This window comes from Lycorma delicatula, chromosome 6 (genome assembly GCF_047948215.1).
Source record: "Lycorma delicatula isolate Av1 chromosome 6, ASM4794821v1, whole genome shotgun sequence".
NCBI classification, from domain to species: Eukaryota; Metazoa; Arthropoda; class Insecta; order Hemiptera; family Fulgoridae; genus Lycorma; species Lycorma delicatula.
In genome coordinates, this window is record NC_134460.1 from 135,057,369 (window position 1) to 135,078,824 (window position 21,456).

A 21,456-nucleotide genomic window follows, 5' to 3' on the forward strand; every position below is an offset into this window, starting at 1 on the left:
TTTGTCATTTGGTTTATTTGCATGTGTCGTTACAAATATTAGAGTAGTTGGGTAAACCAGGAAATCAAATGTGCAGGAAAACTGAGACTGAGATTGGAGGAAGAAATTACAAGAAATGATGTCCAGTGAGCTACTTACACTTCAGAAGAGTAAATAATTAGGTTTAGCAGAATGAAAGAGAGTTGTTGACCTGACTAAAAGCCAGTATTTGGTATTTCATTGGCCACAGAGCACCAATAATTCTACTATTAGAGTTGTATTTCTAGAAAGACTAACGGCATGAGTGAATACAACCTGCTTTTTTAAATGAAAAATAGGATAAAGTTTGAGAAATTGAACAACATTGCAATGCCGTGAGGTAGGCCGGATGGCATGAGACAGAGGGTGGGTGTTGTACGCACGATCTCTTTACAAATGTTGGTTTGCGGGACGTCTCTTGGGTACACCCTAGTAAATATGTGACACAATTTCTTTCTGGCCATGGTGCTTTTAGGGACAGACTGCAGAAATTTGACCTGGTAGAAGCTGGGATTTGTCCTCAGTGTGGACAATTGGATGATACCTACCATGTTCTTTATGAGTGCTCAAAGAATGAGTTAATGTGCATGGAGACCATCTGTCAGCTTGATCTTACCGGGTCAGCGTTGGACCTCTGTGTAAACTGGAGGAGACAGGCTGAATGGGCAATAGTGGAGAGGTTTATAGTGTATTGGCAAAGGAAAGGATTGCTGAGGGGATCTAGAGCCCTTCATGGATTTCTCTTGTATTCTGTTTTTGTTTTATTAATTATATTTTTGTCCTTTGTTTTGTTTCAATGTTTCTATGTTATTATTGCGTGTAGTATTTTTATGTTTCTTGTTGTGTGTTGAACTCATTTTTACCTTCTACTGGTATATAGTTCAGTTCCTTTGATTAGTTACGTCTTTTCAGTCTACTTAAGACTTGGTAAGATGGGTTTTGTTTTGAGTTCATTAAATAGTAGTACACCAATGGGCATGTCACTTGTGGCATCCTGGCCGACGTACTGGAATATGTCAAAATCTGAGGTTTTGAGATGACCTATGGTAAAACTAATAAGGGCTGGAACAGAGGAGGTGGTGTCTTCCCCTACAGGAATCAGGATGTACATTATTAGTTGGTTATAATGCAGTGGTGTTGCCTTGTAAAGCCTGATGAATGACATTGTTGTTTTACACAGAAAAAACGGTAATATATTAATGTGGGAGTTGTTTATAAGCAAATGTTTTTCGTGGATTATGAATACCTAGATTTCCAGGTTTAAGTTCTCTTATGTTATTTCTTTCCATCTGAAAAATATTTACAAAAAGTCCACAAATAATTGATTGATTTAAGCAGATTTAAAGCAAATTGTAACATAGGGCGGACTGGAAATTTGGAGGGTAGCAACCGATATAAAGAAACACATTGGGACCTATGTAGCAGCAGTTGGAGACCACTTCTACCATTTATTATAAGAAAGCGGCTCATCCTTTTTATTTTCTTGTTTGGTAATGTAGGATAAATCATTTTTTTTGACAATATTATTCAGTGTTGAATAATTTTTGATCATCTCTGTATTTTGTAAAATTTTGGCAAGCCAGTTGGGTTGTTATAGCGACTTGTTTTAAATATGATTCCTGCCCTGGCAAGGGTTTGGCATTTCTTCATCTATCAATCTTATTTTCCCCATTAAAATATATTTGTAGCACACTTGAAATTGAATGCTACAATTGAATAACAAAAATTATTTACCATATTTTTAAATAATATTAAAAACTAAGAAACTTAATATTTAATGTAAAGTACATGTTTATTATTGTAGTTATTCAAAATTACTTACAAATTAATTTAATTTTCAGAAATTTGGCTTTTATCAAAATCATTACATTTTAATAAAGACAAATCAGCAAAAATAATAATTGCATCTTCTATTGGTAATGATCAACTGACATTTAACAGTAAAGAAATAGGCAACAAACGTCTGTTTTGCGGGCTGGAAGTTGGTAGTTTGAAGAATTATTTTGAAGAAAATAAAAATTCTGGTTATTGGTCTGATCAATTCCATATATTCAAGATGGTTTGGAGCCCTGGTAAGCAAAATTAACTTTGGATCTGGCAAAAGTTTTAATTAATTTTAGTTGTACTAAGATATTTGTAATTTTATTTTAATCTGAAAAAAAACTTTTTAGCCTGTTTCTAATGATTTTTTTATATTTATATTTTTTAAAGTATGTGTTTCGTTTATGTTAAGTGGGACTGTAAATAAAACAAATACTGGTTCGAATAACACTTGTATATTTACATGTTAATGATTTAATTTAATTTGTATTACATTGTTGAAAATATATATTATTTAATGTATGTACATGTTGACTGAACAATATGAATCTTCAAATGATCGATCGAGACTGAAACTGGACTACCAGTATTGGAATGGAATGGAATGCAAAGTTGGCAGGAGTCTATTACTCCCTACTTTATCGCAGAACCTGGACAGAGTCCCTTGCTGCTGGATCTTTCTAATCGGGCTTGTTTTTAAAAGGGTTATTTTTTAATCTCGGATCTAATTTTTCAAGTTTTGTCTATTATTATTTTAGTGAATTTAAGACGGATTTAATTGCATTCCAATCCGTTGTTAAACCAGCGTTATCGAACCCATTTCATGGGCCGACCGCGGAAGGCTAGGCTTATAAAGCCTGTCCTCCCGACGTAATTCCCCTTCAGACCGTCCACTGAAGTCCTTTCGGTGCTAACTCTTTAATAGGCTAGCAGGAATACGCCACAACGGGGCACTAGCTATAAGGAGGGAGCAATGTGTCCCCTTTTCCGGAGGAGTCGCAATTGCTGGGTTATTTTATCTTACTGTAAGTTTAACTTACAGATGGTGATACCTATTCGCGATCGCGGTTTTGGGGCGGCGATTTTCTGGAAAGAAGTAAACAGTAATTATTCTCTCCACGTAATTATTAACCTTCAGACACGCGTGTGTCTGAGAAGGGGTTGGGGGGACCGCGTGGCCGCAGTGAAGAAACCATTTGTTTTTGTGGTGGCTGTTGGCATCTGCAACAAAAGAAGCAGAACACACACACGAGAGAAAAAAAAAAAAAAAAAATTTTTAATTTTTACTTTCCTTTCGACTGGCAGGATGAGACGGCACGACGCGTCGTTCCACATCCACGTTTCTCCCGTTTCTGAAACAAGAGAAACAGAACAAAACACACGCGAGAAAAAAAAAAAATTTTTTTTTTTAGACCGCGTTTTTGTTTTGTGCGCAACTTACCGTATTTGAAGTCTTCAAACTATATAACTCGCGAAAAAAACTATTCACTCGCGACCCCGGAAACGCGTCTGACGCACTATTCCGTTTATGGCTCATGCGATATGGAGGCCCCTAAGCCTGGTTTGTCGATTTTCGGCTACCGCACCGCACCATCACGGTGGTTCGTCCAGTACGGCGTGAGGCCGCTTCCTTACAACTGTCGGAGTTGGGTCCTCTCTGCAGATGTCCCGAAGATGACTGTGTTCGGACACAGCCGCTCTCCCGAACAGTCTGCGCGCCTGCGCCACCCCCACCTCGGACACGGATTGAAATCTCGCATCAGATCGGAGAGTGGCGTTCCTGACGAACCACGGAGCTCCAAAGATCGTCTGCAACGCGATGTTTTGGACGGCCTCGATCTTCTTTTGGAGCGAGGAGCTCAACATTGCCCCCCATGCCGGGTAAGCATATGTTAGAATCGGCAGTACGTACAGCCGAAAAATGAGAAGCTTAGTTGCCAGTGGGTATGGGCTGGCACTGTTCAGCACTGGGTATAGTGAGGCTCTGGCGGCCTTAGCCCTCCGGGTCGCATAATTTACATGTTCGCCGAAGGTAAGCCGCCTGTCCAACACCACCCCCAGGTACTTAACTGTTTTCTCAAAAGGGATTTTCTCCCCTGAGATTTCCAGCTCTCTGGTCGGTTTTCGTGTCTTGCATGTGAACATCACGGCCACCGATTTTTCACCGTTGACCCTGATTCTCCACATGTCGAGCCACGGTTCCACTAAGTCCAGCTGCCTTTGGAGCCTCCGGACCGCGTAATCCACATTTGCGGATTCGTAGAAATATGCCGTGTCGTCTGCGTAAAGGGCCGTTTTGACCCCTTCCGACAGCGGCATATCGTTCACGTACAAAGTGTACAAGAACGGGGAAAGTACTGCTCCTTGGGGAACCCCAGCGGCTATTTCTCTGTTGGAGGAAATCGTTTCCCCTACGCGCACGACAAAATGTCGGTCTAGCAGATATGACCGCATCAGTCTGACATAGCGGTAGGGGATCGCCGATCGCGCTAGCTTATAAAGCAGCCCGCTATGCCAAACTTTGTCAAAGGCCTTGGCCACATCCAGAAAAACGGCTGCAGTCACCCGTTTCCTGTTCAGGCCTCCGACAAGGTCGTCTATTATTTTTACCAGTTGGAGGGTGGTTGAGTGACCCTCCCTGAACCCAAATTGCTCGGGCCGCACTTCTCCCTCCATGTATCGCCTCAGTTTTTCGAGAAAAATCCTCTCGAACAACTTAGACAATACCGGTAACAGGGAGATTGGCCTATAATTCCGTGGGAAAAGTAAACTTTTCCCCTATTTGGGTAAACATACGACTTTGGCCGTTTTCCAACAATTCGGGAAATATCCAACGTACAAAATGGACGTGAATATCACCGAAATTGCTGTAATCACGGAGGCCGGTATGTTCCGGAATGCACGGGCGCTGATCCCGTCGACACCCGGGGCCTTGTCGGGGCTTGTGGCCTTAATGGCTGCGGAAACATCCGCTTCAGTGACTTGGTCAATCTCTAGAGGGGCGTCCTCCACCTGTGAGAAATAATCTACAAGAAAGGATTCCACCTCGGTTGTGTGCTCGTCGTTCGGGGAGGGAGGGGGGTTTGGAGTGAACTGCTCCTCCAAGGTATCGGCGAATACCTCGGCCCTCTCCGCCTCCGAGTATGCAAGAAAACCTCGCTGCCCCACAACCGGATGGCGAGGCTTCTTCCCTTCTCGCAGTCTCCTGTTCAACCTGAACACCGAGGAGATATCGTCAGAGACCGAGGCGAGGTATTCGTTCCACGAATCCTCTCGATGGCTTGTCAGCAGTTGTTTTACCCTGTCCGTTTGATTATAAAAGGCCCGCTTATCAGCGGGGGACAGGGTGATTCGATATCTCCTCCTCAGTCGTCGTTTCTCCGTTATGGCTTCGGAGATATGAGGAGGGAGGTCGTTTAGAACAACTGCTCGAGTTTTGGCCGATGAGCTGCCTGCCAGGGCCTCGGTCATTGACGACGTGACGCGCCCGACAGTGTCGTCGATTTCCTCCGGGGTGTTCAGGAGCTCAGGATTTACCGGCCTGTACTCCCGCTGGAGGGTCTCGTAGAACCTTTTCCAGTTGACTGACCTTCGGGGTATAGGCGGGGGATCTCGGCCACCCCCTGCCTGACCTAGTTCCAACAGGACAGGGGAATGGTCCGAGCTGAGGTCTTCTATCGTTTCAATCATGAATGGGAGGGTACCCCCCTTCATGACTGCGATATCCAGCACGTCAGGCCTAGATCTGCCTGAGCGATGCACGAACGTGGGCACCTCAGGGCCTACGACGACCAAGCGGCGGGCTCTCGCCCTTTCGTACAGCAATCTGCCATTCGGATTTGTCAGAATGCTGTTCCATGACACGTGTTTGGCATTGAGGTCGCCCATGAGTATCATGGGCCCATCCCAATTTTCCAGCACGGCATCCAGATCTGCGCCGGTTACCGCGTCGTTCGGCTTGCTATAAGCCGAAACCAGCCGATACACCGTGCCCAGATGCTCCACATGCACACACGTTTGCTCCATCACGTTTGTATGAAGAACAACGCGCGTATGCATGTGGCGTCTGTGGACTAAAACCGCAGTTCCACGAGAGGTGCGAGATCCGGGTCGAACTGGCCTATCCGTCCTATATGTAAAATAGTTCCGAAGGGTCAGTTGCTTGTTTGGGTTCAAGCACGTCTCAGACAACAGTATCACGTCTATCAGTAGATCTTCGGCCAGACGGCATAGTTCCTCCGTCCGGCCTACTACTGAGTTGGCGTTCCACTGCAAGAGTCTGAGGGTGGGCCTAACCATACCTGGACAGTACAGCCATGAGGCACTCTATTAAGGACTGAATACAGTCCTTGAGAGATTTTGCCTGGAGCAGGCGTGGCAAAACCATCATGATGTGTGGCAGGATATCCTTCACTGTCATCTGCGACAGGAACTCCATGCCAGTGGTCTCCAACGGGGTAGCCGGTTTCGGATTGCCGCTGGAGGTGCCTTTTGGCGCGGCCGCCCTTTTGGTGGGGCGCGGGGCCACAGGGGCCGCGGTGTTTTTAACAGCCTGCTTGGCCTTCCCAGCCGGAGCAGGCTTTGCCTTTCCCGTCGAGGAAGGCTTGGCCTTCTTCGCCGGGGCCGGCTTTGTCGCCGCCTTTTGTTTCACCACCTTCTTGGTGGTCGCCGCCGGTTTTGGCTTGGCGGGTGTTGGGGAGGGTACCTCCCCTTTTTTCACTACCGCCTTGGCCACAGGTGCCGGCACCTCCGGTTTGGGGGCTGATTTTCCCCCACCGGCAACACGGGCCCAGCTGCGGCCGTCAACAGTCGCGGGCTTTTTAATGCCCTTGACCTTATTGACTTGCTCCTTATAATAGGGGCAACCCCGGTAATTAGCCGGATGAGGCCCCTTGCAGTTAACGCATGAGGCTGGTTCCTCACGCGGCTTAACGCATGTGGCAGTGTCGTGGTCCCCACCACACTTGACACATTGCTGGGCCCTCTGGCAGTAATTGGACGAGTGTCCAAATTTCTGGCATCTGTGGCACTGGGGTGGCCCCCCTCGTGACACAAACGCAGTCACTGCGACCTTGCAGTAAAAAATACTGCCAAGGTCATAAATGGTCCGGGCCGAAGGGGTCCTCTTAAGGGCCACTAGGCAGGTCGGGGTTTCCCGACCGTCCCTTGTGAGGAGCTTCTTAACCGAAACCACCTCATAGCCAAGGAAGGTCAGTTCCTCCCTTACTTCCTCCGGGGTAGCCCCATAAGGGATTCCCCGTATAACCACCTTCAGCTCCCTGTCCTTCGGGAGCTGAAAGGAGTGAAAGGCGATTCCCTTCGAGTGCAGAAAACTCTGCACCGCCCGGTAATCCGCCTCGCTGCCCAGCTGCAGCCTTATCGAGAGCCCGGTGCTTTTAGCCACCAGGCGCCCCCCGATCCGCGACTTAATGTCGCGCGCTAATGCTTGCCACTCCTTCGGGCAGTCCAGCATTATTGGCGGGATTTTCTCCCGCCTGACGGTAGCAGGCTGTGATGGGGCTCCATCATCAGCCTGCGGGTTGGCGGCTGCTGCAGCCTTGCTGCAGCCCGCTACGGGCTCCGTCTCCATAGGAGGCGCGGAGTCCCGGCGTTTCTGGCGCTTCCTAGCGCCAGACCCGCTTTCCTCTCCACCGACGGACAGTTCCGGGGTGGGAGAACGGGGTGGGGCAGGCCTTACTTTTCCTTCCATTGAGGAAAAATAAAGAATAAAATTTAAAAATTAAAATTAAACTTAATTAAACACTTCTTAATGTACACTTGCTGCAAAATAAAATCACTCTACCAGTATTGTAGTGCTGAGCCGGCTTATATAGTGTAGATGGAGCCGAGTGTACCGCCAGGAGCTGTGTGCGGTACGGAGCCGAGTGAATCGTCAGGAACCGCGTGATTCCTAGGAGCCGAGTGAATCATACGGAGTCTATTGATCGTCAGTAACCGAGTTAATCTTACGGAGTTGTGTCTCAACATACTGCCTGCCATAATTTAACACATCTTACGATAATATAATAAGATTGAATCCAACAAGCTTGGCGACTAGGCCTTATCGTATGGTTGCTTGTTACGCACTAATAATTAATGAATAAAAACACATGTTTAACAAAATACAAACAAATTATGGTGAAAATAAGGAAAAAACTAATATTTAATATCACATGGTGACAGACAGCAGTGCTGCCTGAACAGTGCTTAAATTTTTGAATAAAACAACTGTTAAAATACATTAGAATATATTATTTAATTAATTAAGAGGGTGAATAAAATTTAACCGGTAATTTTGGTATTCTACGCAGTAAACAATTTCGAGTTAGATGGCGGAGTGGGAAGTCATTGTTCAATGTGTTAGATAGAGGGAACCAACTTGGTTAGATTCTCCGCTCTGTTCTTCGTCAGTACAACCATGAGCAAGCAAGAAGTTCCGTCGTCTGTTGCACATGTTTGATTTAATTCATAAAGTTATTAACAAATGAAGGCGTTAAACCCACAGACATTTTAAATCGTTTAAAGGTATACTTTTTCTTTCTTTTTTTTAATCTCTGGGACCACCGTTAGGTATTGCTTAAGAGGATGAGATGAATGACAATTTTTTTAGCCTGTGAAAATGCCATGTCTGACCGGGATTCGAACTTGGGATCCCGGATGAAAGGGACGCTACCATTCGCGCCACAAAGGTACAGTTTTAGGGACGCTACACTGTCCTACAACCGAGTGTATACGTGGGTCAGACAATTTAAGGGCGGGCGAGAAAGTGTAGAAAACCAAAGTCATGATCAACGCCCAAGATCAATTCTCGCAGCTGAAACATCCATGCCGTTCGAGTGCTTATCGAAGGTGATAGCCGGTTCACTGTTGAAGAAATCGTGTCAGAATTGGGCATCAGCTATGGGAGTGCTCAATTCATTATCACCGATCATCTTGATTGTAGAAAAATTAGTGCTCGATGGTTTCCGAGGTTGTTGACGGAGAATCAAAAACAGGTAAGGTTGAAGATCTATAAAAGACCTCTGAATCGATTTCGGCAAGAAGGGGGATGATTTTTTGAGGCATATCGTCACATTTGATGAGACATGGGTCCATCATTACATTCCGGAGTGAAAAATGGCGATTAAGGAGTGGCGAAGGAAGGATGAAGGCTGGAATATCTGCTGACAACAAAGTTGAAATCATTCCTCAATTTTGAAGAAAAAAGGTAGGAGTGATTTTATTTAATTCAGTAAAATATTTGTGTCATTCTTCCCAAAAAAGGGTGTTGATTTTCTTCTGATTCTTCTAACCTGCATGCATTATAATGCAGACATTAACTGAAAAACAATAATAAAGTATTTTTATATTTTATTACACATAAAAAGAGACTGATGTATGGCTGATTGCCTCTGACATAAAAACAGCATCAGTGGAATCATTAATCAATGGTCAGTGAACTTTATTTGGTATCATAAATGAAAGCAGAGTGAGTATTAGAATACACTTTAAAATTAAAACTATGTTCAATTTATTTTTGTAATTATCAACTAATTTTCAATTTATTGTCAATATATTCATTAATGTTTATTTATTTTTATATATGTTAATATAATGTTTTTCTAATATATCAATTTCCTTATTATTATTTTTTTTTGTTGAAGTTATATGGTTATCGGCTACTGTGGTTATTAGCCCCTTTAATCGAAAAAGAAAAGAGAAAAAAAATTTATTTCCCTCCCAGACAAAATGCTAGCGACATAGCCAGAAGACTAGTTTTAACATAACAAATCATTCAGAAATAAACTTGTCGAAGTATATTAAAACTCCAAAGAAACACAAGATGACAAAGGTGTAAAGGGCCCTTGGCACTTGCCACTAATACTAAAGAAACACTTTAAAAAAATCACATTAAAAACACTTACAACACTCAACCATTTCTACCGAAATGTTGACAAAAAGTTGAAAAATAAATTGCAATATTAAATCAAGGCACATATGAACTAACTTCTTAAGATCTATCGCCTACATTTACCTTTAGGCCATCCTTTCTTTCTTCTTTTTTTCATCTTTCTGAAGACCTCTATATCAAACTCCTCAGAGTGTCAAAGCCTTGGAGATAGATTCTTCTGATCATCCACAATAGATCACAGAGGATCTCTTGCTGCTGGTGTCAGATGATATCGGCTCCGATTGTGCGGTCAGTGGTGCATCAGAGTTGAGACTTGAAACACTTCCTGCTAAAGCTTGTGGGACATCTGAAATCCACCTTTTCATTTAAAGGTCTTTATGCCTTCGAAGGCTCTATTTTTCATTGTTGGTTCAGGCTTTTTCATGGTTTTGGCTTCATTTTGCTTCACTTTACTACTACTAGTTGTAGGCTCATGCCTAGACTTTACAGAAATTTCTTTTGAAAAGTCTACTATCTTCTGTATCAGTTCTGCTTGGAGGACTTGGTGGCCGTTGACCCCTTCCAGCTGATGAGAAGGTCAATTGGCAGGTCTCTGCAGAAGCCCTGGTCCTCCGCAAAGGAGGTCTCAGAGGTTTCCACAGGGCTGGTGCTGTGCCCTTGTGAAGTGGATTGCACAAAAAGTCTGGCTGAAACCTCTGTCATGAGTTGTGCAGGAAAGGCTGCGACTGGAACCGCACAAGGAGTGCATGGAAAGGAGCGGTGAGCCAAGCCTGAAGAGCGGCTCCCCATAAAGTCAAGGGAAATGGAGAACAGCAATGTAGTGATGATTGGCCCTAGGTGGAGGTCAGCTTTTTTTTTTTTTTTTTTTGTTTTACCTCCGGGTCCGTATTCAAACAATTTATTCCGCAGAGGATGAGATGAATGTTTTGTAGCGTGTGTGAAAAATGTCATGCCTGACCGGGATTCGAACCCAAGACCTCCTGGTGAAAGGCCGGAGGTCAGGTTGGTTGGGAGGTCAGCCTGCTGAGAACCAGGTGAACTCCGGAAAGATTTAGGGCGATACATATATATATATATATATATATATATATAAAATTAAAAATGATATATTATATAATAATTAAATTGATAATTAAAAATTATATATATATATATATATATATATAAAATTTTTCTAGTCAATCTTTTCAAGGCCCATATCCCTCTGTACTAATATTGTATATATAATCCGTTGATCCACCTACATACAGAAATAAAAAAGTAAAAAATATGACATTTACCTTATTTTTTCATAATCTTTACAATAGGGCTTTCATGGCAACCCACATCTTCAGTTGTAAATTTTTGTTTTTTTTAAAGGTTTCTATCAAACTACATATTAAACTCAGACAATTATTTTTTGAACCTTGTGATTTGATTTGATTTTTTTTCTTGTGATTTTTAAAAAAAAGAAATAATTTCTGTACTTAGGCGGATCAAGTTGGATTATATATATATATATATATTTATAATAATTATTTTTATTTATATATGTTCATAAAATTGTAGAATATAGTGTCCTGCTGACATAAATCTTATCTCTGCTTCCGTATCAACATAATTTGTAAACAAGTTATTCACACAGTATAACAAAAAAAGATTATGAAAAATATATTTATATCCTTAAGTTATATTTAAAATGTTATCAAAATACTTAATTAAGGTGGCATCAGAAAGTAAAACAAATGTTAATGAAAAATAAGTAAATATGAGATTAATCTATAAAATTAAATAAATTTCAGTAAAAAAATTTTATTAAGCCTAAATTAATTTTTTTTTAAATTTACGTAAAGGTAATTTTAATACATGCATACATCTCAATTTAATCTTTTCATGGATAATACAGAATACACATTACAATATACAAAAAACTAATAATAATTAATACTTTAAAAAAAAATAATAATAAAGGAAAAAAATATTAAGAGATTTCAACTAATAAGTAATTAAAGAATTACTTTTCAAAGATTTTTTTAATCTATTTCTAAAATATATGAAGGCAATATATAAAAATGGTTGGAATTTGGGTTTTTATAGTCTTCTGACCATATAAATTAAAATAATTTGGTAACGTGTACATTCTCTTTTGTGTAAATAAAGGGATATTGCATTTTACTAAGTATTTATTATTTTGTAAAAATAATTTACAAAGTGAGAAATAATGCTAACCTACAGGGGTCAATGTGTAAAAAATTAAAAAATTAAAATTGTGTTGATTGATAGAAAGCCTGAAGCAACTTTAAGCGCTCTCTTTTGAAGTTTAGTAATAATGTTTAGCCTCTGGTTAAACAGGAAATGGTATGGTATTATCTGTCACCTGTCAGATAATACTTCAGAGGATGATATGTATGAATGTAAATGAAGTGTAGTCTTGTACAGTCTCAGGTCGACCACTCCTGAGATGTGTGGTTAATTGAAACCCAAATGCAAGTCAGCTGGCAAACCCCGACCTTACTTAAAATAAATAAAATAATCTTACTTAAAATTCCATTAGGGCTTTATACGACAGTAAAAGAGTTTTACGAGGGAGTTCATTTTTTAGATAATAAAATGTATTCAAACATGTTTTAATTTTACACGAAAGTTTTTTTAACAGACAATTCCATTTCAATTTATTGTCAACTATCACATCCAGGTACTTAACCTCATTGGTTACTGTCAATCTATTATAAGTACATGGCCCATTATTATTGATATTGAATCTGAACAGACAATTACAATTGTGCTGCGCAATTAATATCGGCAAGGAATCAGATTTCATATGAGCAGATCTGAAATGTACAAGCATAGTGTTTTTTTTTTGTTTATAACGAGTTGATTACTGTGAGAGACGATATTAAAAATTTATTAAAATCATCCTGCAATAAAGATTCTGCTGCATGAAGGTTTTTGTGTGCATCTAAAAGTACAATATCATCAGCATACATAAAAGCTAATTATGGGATAGATTGTTTTAAATTTCATTAACATAAATAAGAAATAAAATCAGGCCTAGGTGACTTTCTGAGGCACCCAAAATTACAATTCATCAGATCACTAACACTACTCTTATTTTAACAATAAATTTTCATCAATAACTTTGTTAGCAGTCAAGGAGATGACTTATAATTCCTATTTTTGGCACACTGGCCGGGGACTGAACTCTGGGTTACCCTTCTGATAATTTAGGTGGATAAATACATATACATACACACACCCATATATATATATATATGTGGGTGTGTGTATCACACACAGATATATATATATATATATATATACATATGTGTGTGTGTGTGTGTAAATGCAGGGAAAATGTAAAGATATATATCTCTACTGTACTTTACTTATTACTGTCCCTTACAACCACTGGAAATAATTATAGTCTTCTTTTAATGGATTCAAAACAAAGATATTAGGAAAAAGATAAATATATTATGCTTAAATATATTGTAAATATAGCTTATATTTTTATTAAAAACCAAAATAAATATATAAAAATATTACCAAAAGAAAATTGCTTTACTTACAATTTTTTGCATAAGTATTGTTAAAAGCATTTTATAATTAGCATGCAAATACTACTAGTTAACAAACAATACTTAACTTGTTTCATAAATGATTATTGTTTCTTCACAAAGTTTTAATTTTTCTAATATTTTTTACTTTTCAAAATTACTCTTAAAATAAAAGAAAAAACCTTTGTGCATCCAATTTATAAATGGTTTAATTCAAAACCTATTTCATCTTTTGTCTAAAATGCTATGAGTTGTAAATAATTTTTTTTTTAATTTCATTAAGTTTGTGATATGTTTGTTTTCAGATCAGTTCATTTTTTATGTTGATAACAAGGAAATTAAACGCTGGAATAGTAGAACTGATCCTCCATTCATATCAGATTCTCCTGACAAAAATGCTCCTTTTAATCATGAAGTAAGTACTCGATGTATATCTAGCAGGTATGGTATCATAAAGCTATACTATATTCAACATCATATGTCACAGCCTGTGATCATAGTATATTCAGTTGAGTGAAGAAGACAACAAGAGACTGTTTCACTCCTCACTTTCTACAGAAAGTTTACCATGAGAGTGGTTATATGAGGGCTGCTTTTTTTCACCTTCCGATCGTGCATCTAAGTAAACAAGAGATAGATGGGAGGTAGGTCTGCGTATCATGCAATTGTGCTGCCACCACACCACAACCTCTACCATTGCTGACTCCATTGCATCAGTCTGAGCTCAGCTATGAGCAATTGAACGTGGTTGCTGCAATCGATGCTCCCGCCAAACGTGGGTTGCGAAGTGTGATACATTTTCTGCAAGCAGAAGGGTGTAGCACAGCTGAAATTCATCGCAAAACGAGCCTAGTGTATGGTGAAAACTTAAAGAGTGATGGTAGTGTACGCGAATGGTGTGGGAAATTTAAAGAAGTGCAAATGGACGTCCACGACAAAGTTGGGCAAGGCACAAATTTGTCGCTACTGTATGCCTGGTTGAGCATGTTGATTATTTTGTCCACGACAAACAGAGGTTTACGTTAAGTGAAATTTTTTTCAAAAATCCCAGAAATTTCAAGGTCTTCTCTGAACAGAATATTGACTAAAGATCAAGCATACCGGAAACTGTGTGCACGTTGAGTCCCAGAAATGTTGAGTGATGATCTCAAAATGCAATGATTGGTGACAGCCTTAATGTTTCTCATGTATTACGATAATGAGGGGAAGAGTTTTTAAAGTCTATCGTTACTGGTGATAAGATTTGGATCCAGTATGACAATCCAGAAACCAAAGAACAGTCTAAGTAGTGGACACACTTCTCTAGACAAGGCGATAATGTTTAAACAGACACTGAGCAACAGGAAATCAATGGCTACAGTTTTTTTGGGAGCCTAAAGGTGTCTTGCTGGTGGAATTTATGGAGCAGAGGATAACAATAACAAAGGAAGTTTATTATGAATCTTTACGTCACCTCCGCAGATTGATCCAGAACAAAAAAGAAGACACATGCTCTCATCCATTGTGGTTTTGATCCATGACAATGCATGACTGCACTGTGCCAACGTGACACAAGACCTTCTCAAACAATTCAGTTGGGAAGTTTTCAACCATCCATCGTATAGTCCAGACCTAGTACCTAGCGATTTTCATATCTTTCAAGAATTGAAGGCATGGTTGGGCGGTTAACACTTCACCACCAACAAAGAACTTCAGGAGGCTGTCAAGACATATCTTACCTCACTGGCGGCAAACTTCTTTTGAGACGGCATCGGAAAGCTGGTGTCATGAATGACAAATGCTTCAATCGTTTTGGTGTTTATGTAGAAAAATAAGTTACATACTACTCAACTTTTAGTAATAAAATCATTTTGTTATGTCAATGATTCCTTTTTTTATAGCCCATCAGAAGTTAAAAAAAAACAGCCCTCGTACTATTAATAGGAGTGACACTTCTCATATCATGTCAACTAACCTTTAATTTTAGCATGTAACAAATAATGTAACACATTTTGATTTTTTTTCAAGATTATTTGTTTAAAAAATTATAATGGCTTAGACTCAAATGTTTTTTTTATGTAACCCAAACTGTAGCTATACATTTTGTGAAAAGAAATTTACAGTAGGTTAACTGGTGAAGTTGATCTAGCAGTGGTTATTCTTGCACACTCTCTTTTATATCTCTGATAATTTTCTGCAAGCTATTACTTTCTTATGATGGTAGTGTCTTACAACGACATTATTGTTCCATTATGTTTACTTAATTTTTGCAGTATAAAAGTTTGAATTTTGATTGAAAATAGCTGAAACCTAAAGCAAGTTAAAATAATTTTGTTCTGAACAATACTATTCTTATTCTGCTAAAAACATATTCATATTGGACAGATGATCATGTCAGATAGGTGGATACCTAACAGATGATGTATTTAAAAAAAAATTAAATTGAAAACCAATAAAATCTTGGTTATAAGGTTTATGGATGGATAATAACTATTTATCTATAATGATTATTTTTCAATATTAAGAATCCAATTTGTGTTCAGTTTTATAAGTATAGTAATCAGAGAATTAATCAGCAGTAAACCTGTTTCAGACATCTTTTATGGCTATACGAAAGTCATTCAATAATTAAAGTCAGAAATAGCTGTGGAGGCAAAACAGTTGGTAAGAGAGTTATGATACTTTCAGAACAGTAAGATGGAAACCTTGTAATGAATTTTGATCAGCTGTTTGAGTAAAATTGATCATATTTTATGTTTGTGAGTCCTTTTGAAGTTTGCAAATTAGTTGACAGTGTGGAGTGTATCTTTTTTCCTTTTCTAAGGTGAAAAACTGGATAAAATTTATTCTCATAAGACCAAAAACGTTTTTCTCATATTTTCAGAAAAAGTTGAATGGGCTGCAGAAATTTTTTTAAGAGAGTAGAAAGATTTAAAGACTGTCAATCTTCAGTGGCTGATAAGCACTGTTTTGGACATCCAATTGAAGTTTTAACTGCAGTGCTTGAAATGTGCATAGACTCTCTTATCTAAGAAGGCTGATGGATTACAGTTGAGATTATAGCTGAAAGATTACAATTAAGTACTGGTACAGTTTATGAAATTTTCACAAATAAGCTCAACTATCATAAGTAGTATAAAATAGGTTCCAAGAGAGTTGACAGATCATCATCAGGAGACTAGATTTTATAAGTGTATAGAGCTAAAACAATGGTATCAGCAGGAAGGAATTTTTTGCACAGTAATTTAACTTGTGATGAGACATGGATTTACTGTTATGAATCTGAATCAAAAAGACAGAGCATGGACTGGAAGCAAACAACTTTACCTTTCAAGGAAAAATTTGAAAACTGATCATAATAATGACAGCCTTTTTGGGATACAAAAGGCCTAGTTTTTGTAGATTTTCTAAAAGGTCAGTGTACAATAAACAGCAAATACTACTGTGAATCAAAAAGACAGAGCATGGACTGGAAGCAAACAACTTTACCTTTCAGGGAAAAATTTGAAAACTGATCATAATAATGACAGCCTTTTTGGGATACAAAAGGCCTAGTTTTTGTAGATTTTCTAAAAGGTCAGTGTACAATAAACAGCAAATACTACTGTGACATGTTTATCAACAAAGTGGAACCATCAGTATTGATAAAACCTTGGACCTCAGTGCAATAGGATCATTCTGCTTCATCATAACTCCTGGCCTCGCATAACTCAGTTAACTCAAGAAACCATTGACAAAGTGCACAAGGAAGTTCTATCTCAACCCCACCATACAGTTTTAACTTGGTCCTATCGGATTTCCACTTCTTTGGTCTGCTCAAGTATGCACTTTGTAGTAAGAAGTTTAATGGCAATGACAACGTCAAAAAAAGTATGCTAAACTGGCTCTGATATCAATACAAAGATTTCTTTGCAGCAGACATAAATAAGTTTATTTAGAGATGAGACAAGTGTACTTCACATGTCCCAAAAAAAATACATTAATTATATTTTTGAATGTTGCTGAAGATTATGTTGCAAAGTGAAAAAAAATATCAGATTGACTAATTAAACCATTTTAGCAACAGAGTAATTTATTTTTTATAATTTTTGGATGACCCTTGTAGTTTTCATACCAAATAAGATGCTTCCCCAGTTATTGTAAATGTAAAATCTGAATTATATTTCTTGAAAATTGTTTGCTTTTCTGTCTTTTTTATATTTAAAGATTAATATTAGAATACAGTCTGAATGCATGTTTTAGTGTATTATTAGGTCTGCATAAAACACTAAGTAAAAGAAATGGAGTATATGGATGCAGAAGAACGATATGGATTCAAGAATGGAAGGGAGAAAGGGGATACAATTGAGTTAATAGGGCATACTGGTGAGAGATATATAAAAAGAGGTAAAAGAGTAAGTGAGTGTTTTAAAGATGAGAGAAAGCATAAATCAAGTCAAATAATATTAACTGATTTTTATATTAAGTAACCCCAAACAGTAGATCAGAAAGCTAGAAATTAATTAAAGAATATTCAAACTGATTCGTTTAACTAAGGAGACGAGTAAGTCTTATCACCAGTTTTGTTTAAAATGAATGTTGGAGATATGATTAAAATGCTGCAGAAAAAATGAAGACAACAGTACAAGAGGAAGGGGAATAAATCATAAAAGTTTCATAGATAACATGGATTTTATGAAAGATAAAGCACAGGGTATTCAACAGACGATTTCTAAATTAGAGGAGAATATGACAGGCTATGGAATGAAAATGAATGTTAGGAAAACTAAAGTAATGAGTTTAGGAGACAATAATACCATAAATGGAGTTGCACAAAAAGGAAGAATTGAATAAGTAAAACAGAATATACAATAATCAAGTAATGAAGATAAATGAGAATAAAAACTTAATCAGAATAATTCTAACTAGAAAAGAGCTTGCTCATGTATAGTATCTAAGAGGTACAGCAAGATCTTTGTGAGAATTTTCGATAAGAAATGATTGATTTTGTTGTTAAAGTTTATCATATTTTTACTGAAAGAATAACGCTTTGCTATGTTTGTGATAATTGGTAATGAAATTTATTTAATTCTGTAAACTTTTTAAGGCAAATTTACAAGAGTGTTAAGAAGTGATTGTTTTGTGTGCGTGTGAATGCTTGTGTGTGAAGAATATCAATGCTGTTGTCTATGTTGTGGATTTGTTGTGTCATCAATGGATCTCACAACCCAATGTTTACACAGGTTAAATGGGATGCAGCTTCAAATGGACACTTTATACAATGTTTATATGATGACCACCTAAAAGCATTCCACAGCAACATAGAATCACGATCTGTCAACCAGTGCAAATCACAAACACTAAAAGTTTTAAGAATTTTTGGTGCTGTTCAACCTACAAATGATAGAAATAGTGTTCCACATACCCACTTAATTTTAAAGTTCAGAAAATATGTTATAGAAAAGTGTGTACCTTAATAGATCACTTTATAAATTAAACAGTTTCTTTGCTATTTAATTAAGAAAACTGAATTCTGAGAGTCAATGATATAATCTATATAAGATGTCTTTAGTCTGGAAAATTTTAAGCCTTCCCTGATCAGTTTCAGTTAAATTATGTTTTATTTAATATATAACATTTCTTTTTTATCTTTATGTTTTTTTTTGTTTATTTTTTTAAATTATTCTCTGTGAGTTATTGTTTTATAAACAATAGATTTATATGAACTAGAAAGTGGTAAAAATAAAATTTCCTATTTCTTGTTTCTAGCATTTCATTATGATTGGATTACATGTAGGAGGGCTAGAAGATTTTCCTGATGGCATAACCAATAACGGAGCAGCCAAGCCTTGGAGAAATGATCAAACTGATGTATGTATGATTATTTTATTTTAATCATTTACCCTTAATATCACAGAATAGATTTTTATTGTATGCTTTGAATGGCTTGTTCCTACATAAGCATTCAATTAAGTTTGGATAACACATTAAATAAATTACTGTTGTTGAAGAAATATGTCAATCCTAAGTTAGGGAGTAAGTCCAGAACGTTTGGTATATCAGTTAGTTATTTTAACAATGAGCTCTGAAATAAAAACTCATTTTAGCAACTGGGTGTCTGACTGTATCTAAAATTATGTCTGTTTCATAAAGTATGTGGATATGTAACCTACAAATAATATGATGTTTTATTTTGTTAGATTATGAGAGAGCGAGTGAGAGGGGTGGAGAGGTAGAGGGAGAAAGGGAGGGAGAGAGAGTGAGTTTGTGTATTGATTGATTTACATCTGTGCTGTACTGCACATCCAGATGAATAAATCGGTTTCTGTTCAGCTGTGAATTCAGGTTATATAAAAGTACATTAATGGTATAATTGTATGAATATAATGAATTTAACTAAATACAGAAGTTAATACTTAAGTAAATATACTGTAAACTATGTAACAAGCAGAGTTTCTGAGTTTGTAGAGAAGTATTCTAGAAACTTTATTTAGCTACGTTTGTACAATATTTTTCTATCTAATTAATACATACATGAAATAGTAATGTTCGATTTGCAGAAGCAAATATTTAGTGCAATTAATGTTTTTCAAGGAAGGGTAATAATTACTGATATACATAGTTCCTAAATTTCACAATAAAAAAATTCTAGTGGAACAAATAGAAGAAAATTAGCTGGATGAATAATGGCAAGAAATAGGCATTTGGTTGATTGATAAAGTACTGCAGTACACACCATGTAATAACTTTATAAACAATTTATAGTTCAGACAGATATGTCACATATTTACGAGGATGGAGACAGATTGTCCCTCACTCATATTTGTTCTTGGATGGCTCTTTTTACCATCAGAGTACAAACACCCTGGAAAAATAATCTTAGTTGTTTATATTTAAGGTGATCAATAGAAAATCATTGAAAAGTAATGTGGCGCTCCAGTATGATCAACAATGCAACAGTCTCTCAAGAGATTGTGCATGATAAGGGTACCTGTATTCTGGAGGATTGTTTTCAACATTCTCTTCCTTATTCGTGATATTTTCCATTCCTGTTTTGGTTTTATAAATGTATAGATTGAATCCTACTAGATTCTTGCTGAGAATGACAGGGGCCATAAAGCAAGGTATCCTTGAGGTGATTTGTCTAGGAAAAGCTTAGATTTATCTTAGGCAAGATTGAAGAGCTTATCTTTTATAGCCAAACCTCTTAATCGGTTTTAAAATACAAAACAACTAACTTATTTCACACAGTTTCTGACAGTTTGATTTTATTGCAACTCATATATAATATATTGTTGTAAAATGTGACGCAGTTTTATGATTTAATTGTTAAATTGATTTTATTTTGATGAAAGTGATATTTTTCATCAGGTAAAAAGATTAATTGCTAATTTTGCATTTAAATGATCATTTTGCTCCTTTATGTGTTTTAGCCCTCAACCAACTAGGTTAAATGTTTTGTAATTGTTTATGAGGTCCAGTCTGTCATACTGCAAATTTCAACTATGTGTATATATTGTTGAAATTTAGTACAATATGTATATATTGTCTTTTTAGAACAATATGTATATTTAAGTTTGTATTTTGATTTCTTAGTACTTTGTAACAAAGTAGTAAGAAATGTAAAAGTACTAAACATTATGTTTTACCTCTTTTTTCCAAAGGAAGCAATTAAAAATTCAGATTGAAATTTTTTTAAATTACAGGTTATTTAACTTTAATCATCACTACTTTAGAAAATCTTTTACTAAACGTATTTTGTTTAATGAATACTGTTAGCTTACAATCTGAAACATTATTAATTTTACTTATTATTAGGGAAAAAAAAACAGTTTTTCAAAGGTAAAAGTTTGTTATAACAATAGCAAAATTTAAAAACTTAATGTTTGAAAATGTTAGTAGTTTCACAAGGGTATATTTTTAAATGAAATTCTCTTTATACACTATCGAAAAACAACAAAATAAAAATATTTCTTTAATCAACAACTAAAAAAAAAAATACTCAGTTAGGCATATATAAATAGCAAAATTAGTCATTTTTCTCTTGAATACACTTACTGCTAACTTTTTTGCACACTTCGGACATACAGGCTTCTTACAATCATAGCTCACATAAAATGATTTTCTTCTTTGGATCATATATGTGATGTCTTCTTTTTTACACGCGTATCACCTTCATCATCTTTAGTTATTATCGGTGGTTTGAACTGTAGAACTCGCCCCATACAAGCA

At 37.2% G+C, this 21,456-nt stretch overlaps 1 protein-coding gene across 1 annotated transcript in view; it reads left to right on the forward strand.

Annotated features, from left to right (window-relative positions):
- The window catches only part of LOC142326257 (beta-1,3-glucan-binding protein-like), a 32,550-nt gene that overhangs the window by 7,895 nt on the left and 3,199 nt on the right, over positions 1 to 21,456 (forward strand). The window contains exons 6-8 of the mRNA XM_075368576.1: positions 1,860 to 2,090; positions 13,572 to 13,681; positions 18,994 to 19,095. Of these exons, the coding sequence (XP_075224691.1) occupies positions 1,860 to 2,090; positions 13,572 to 13,681; positions 18,994 to 19,095 (443 nt within the window). The remainder of the gene's footprint in view (positions 1 to 1,859; positions 2,091 to 13,571; positions 13,682 to 18,993; positions 19,096 to 21,456) is intronic.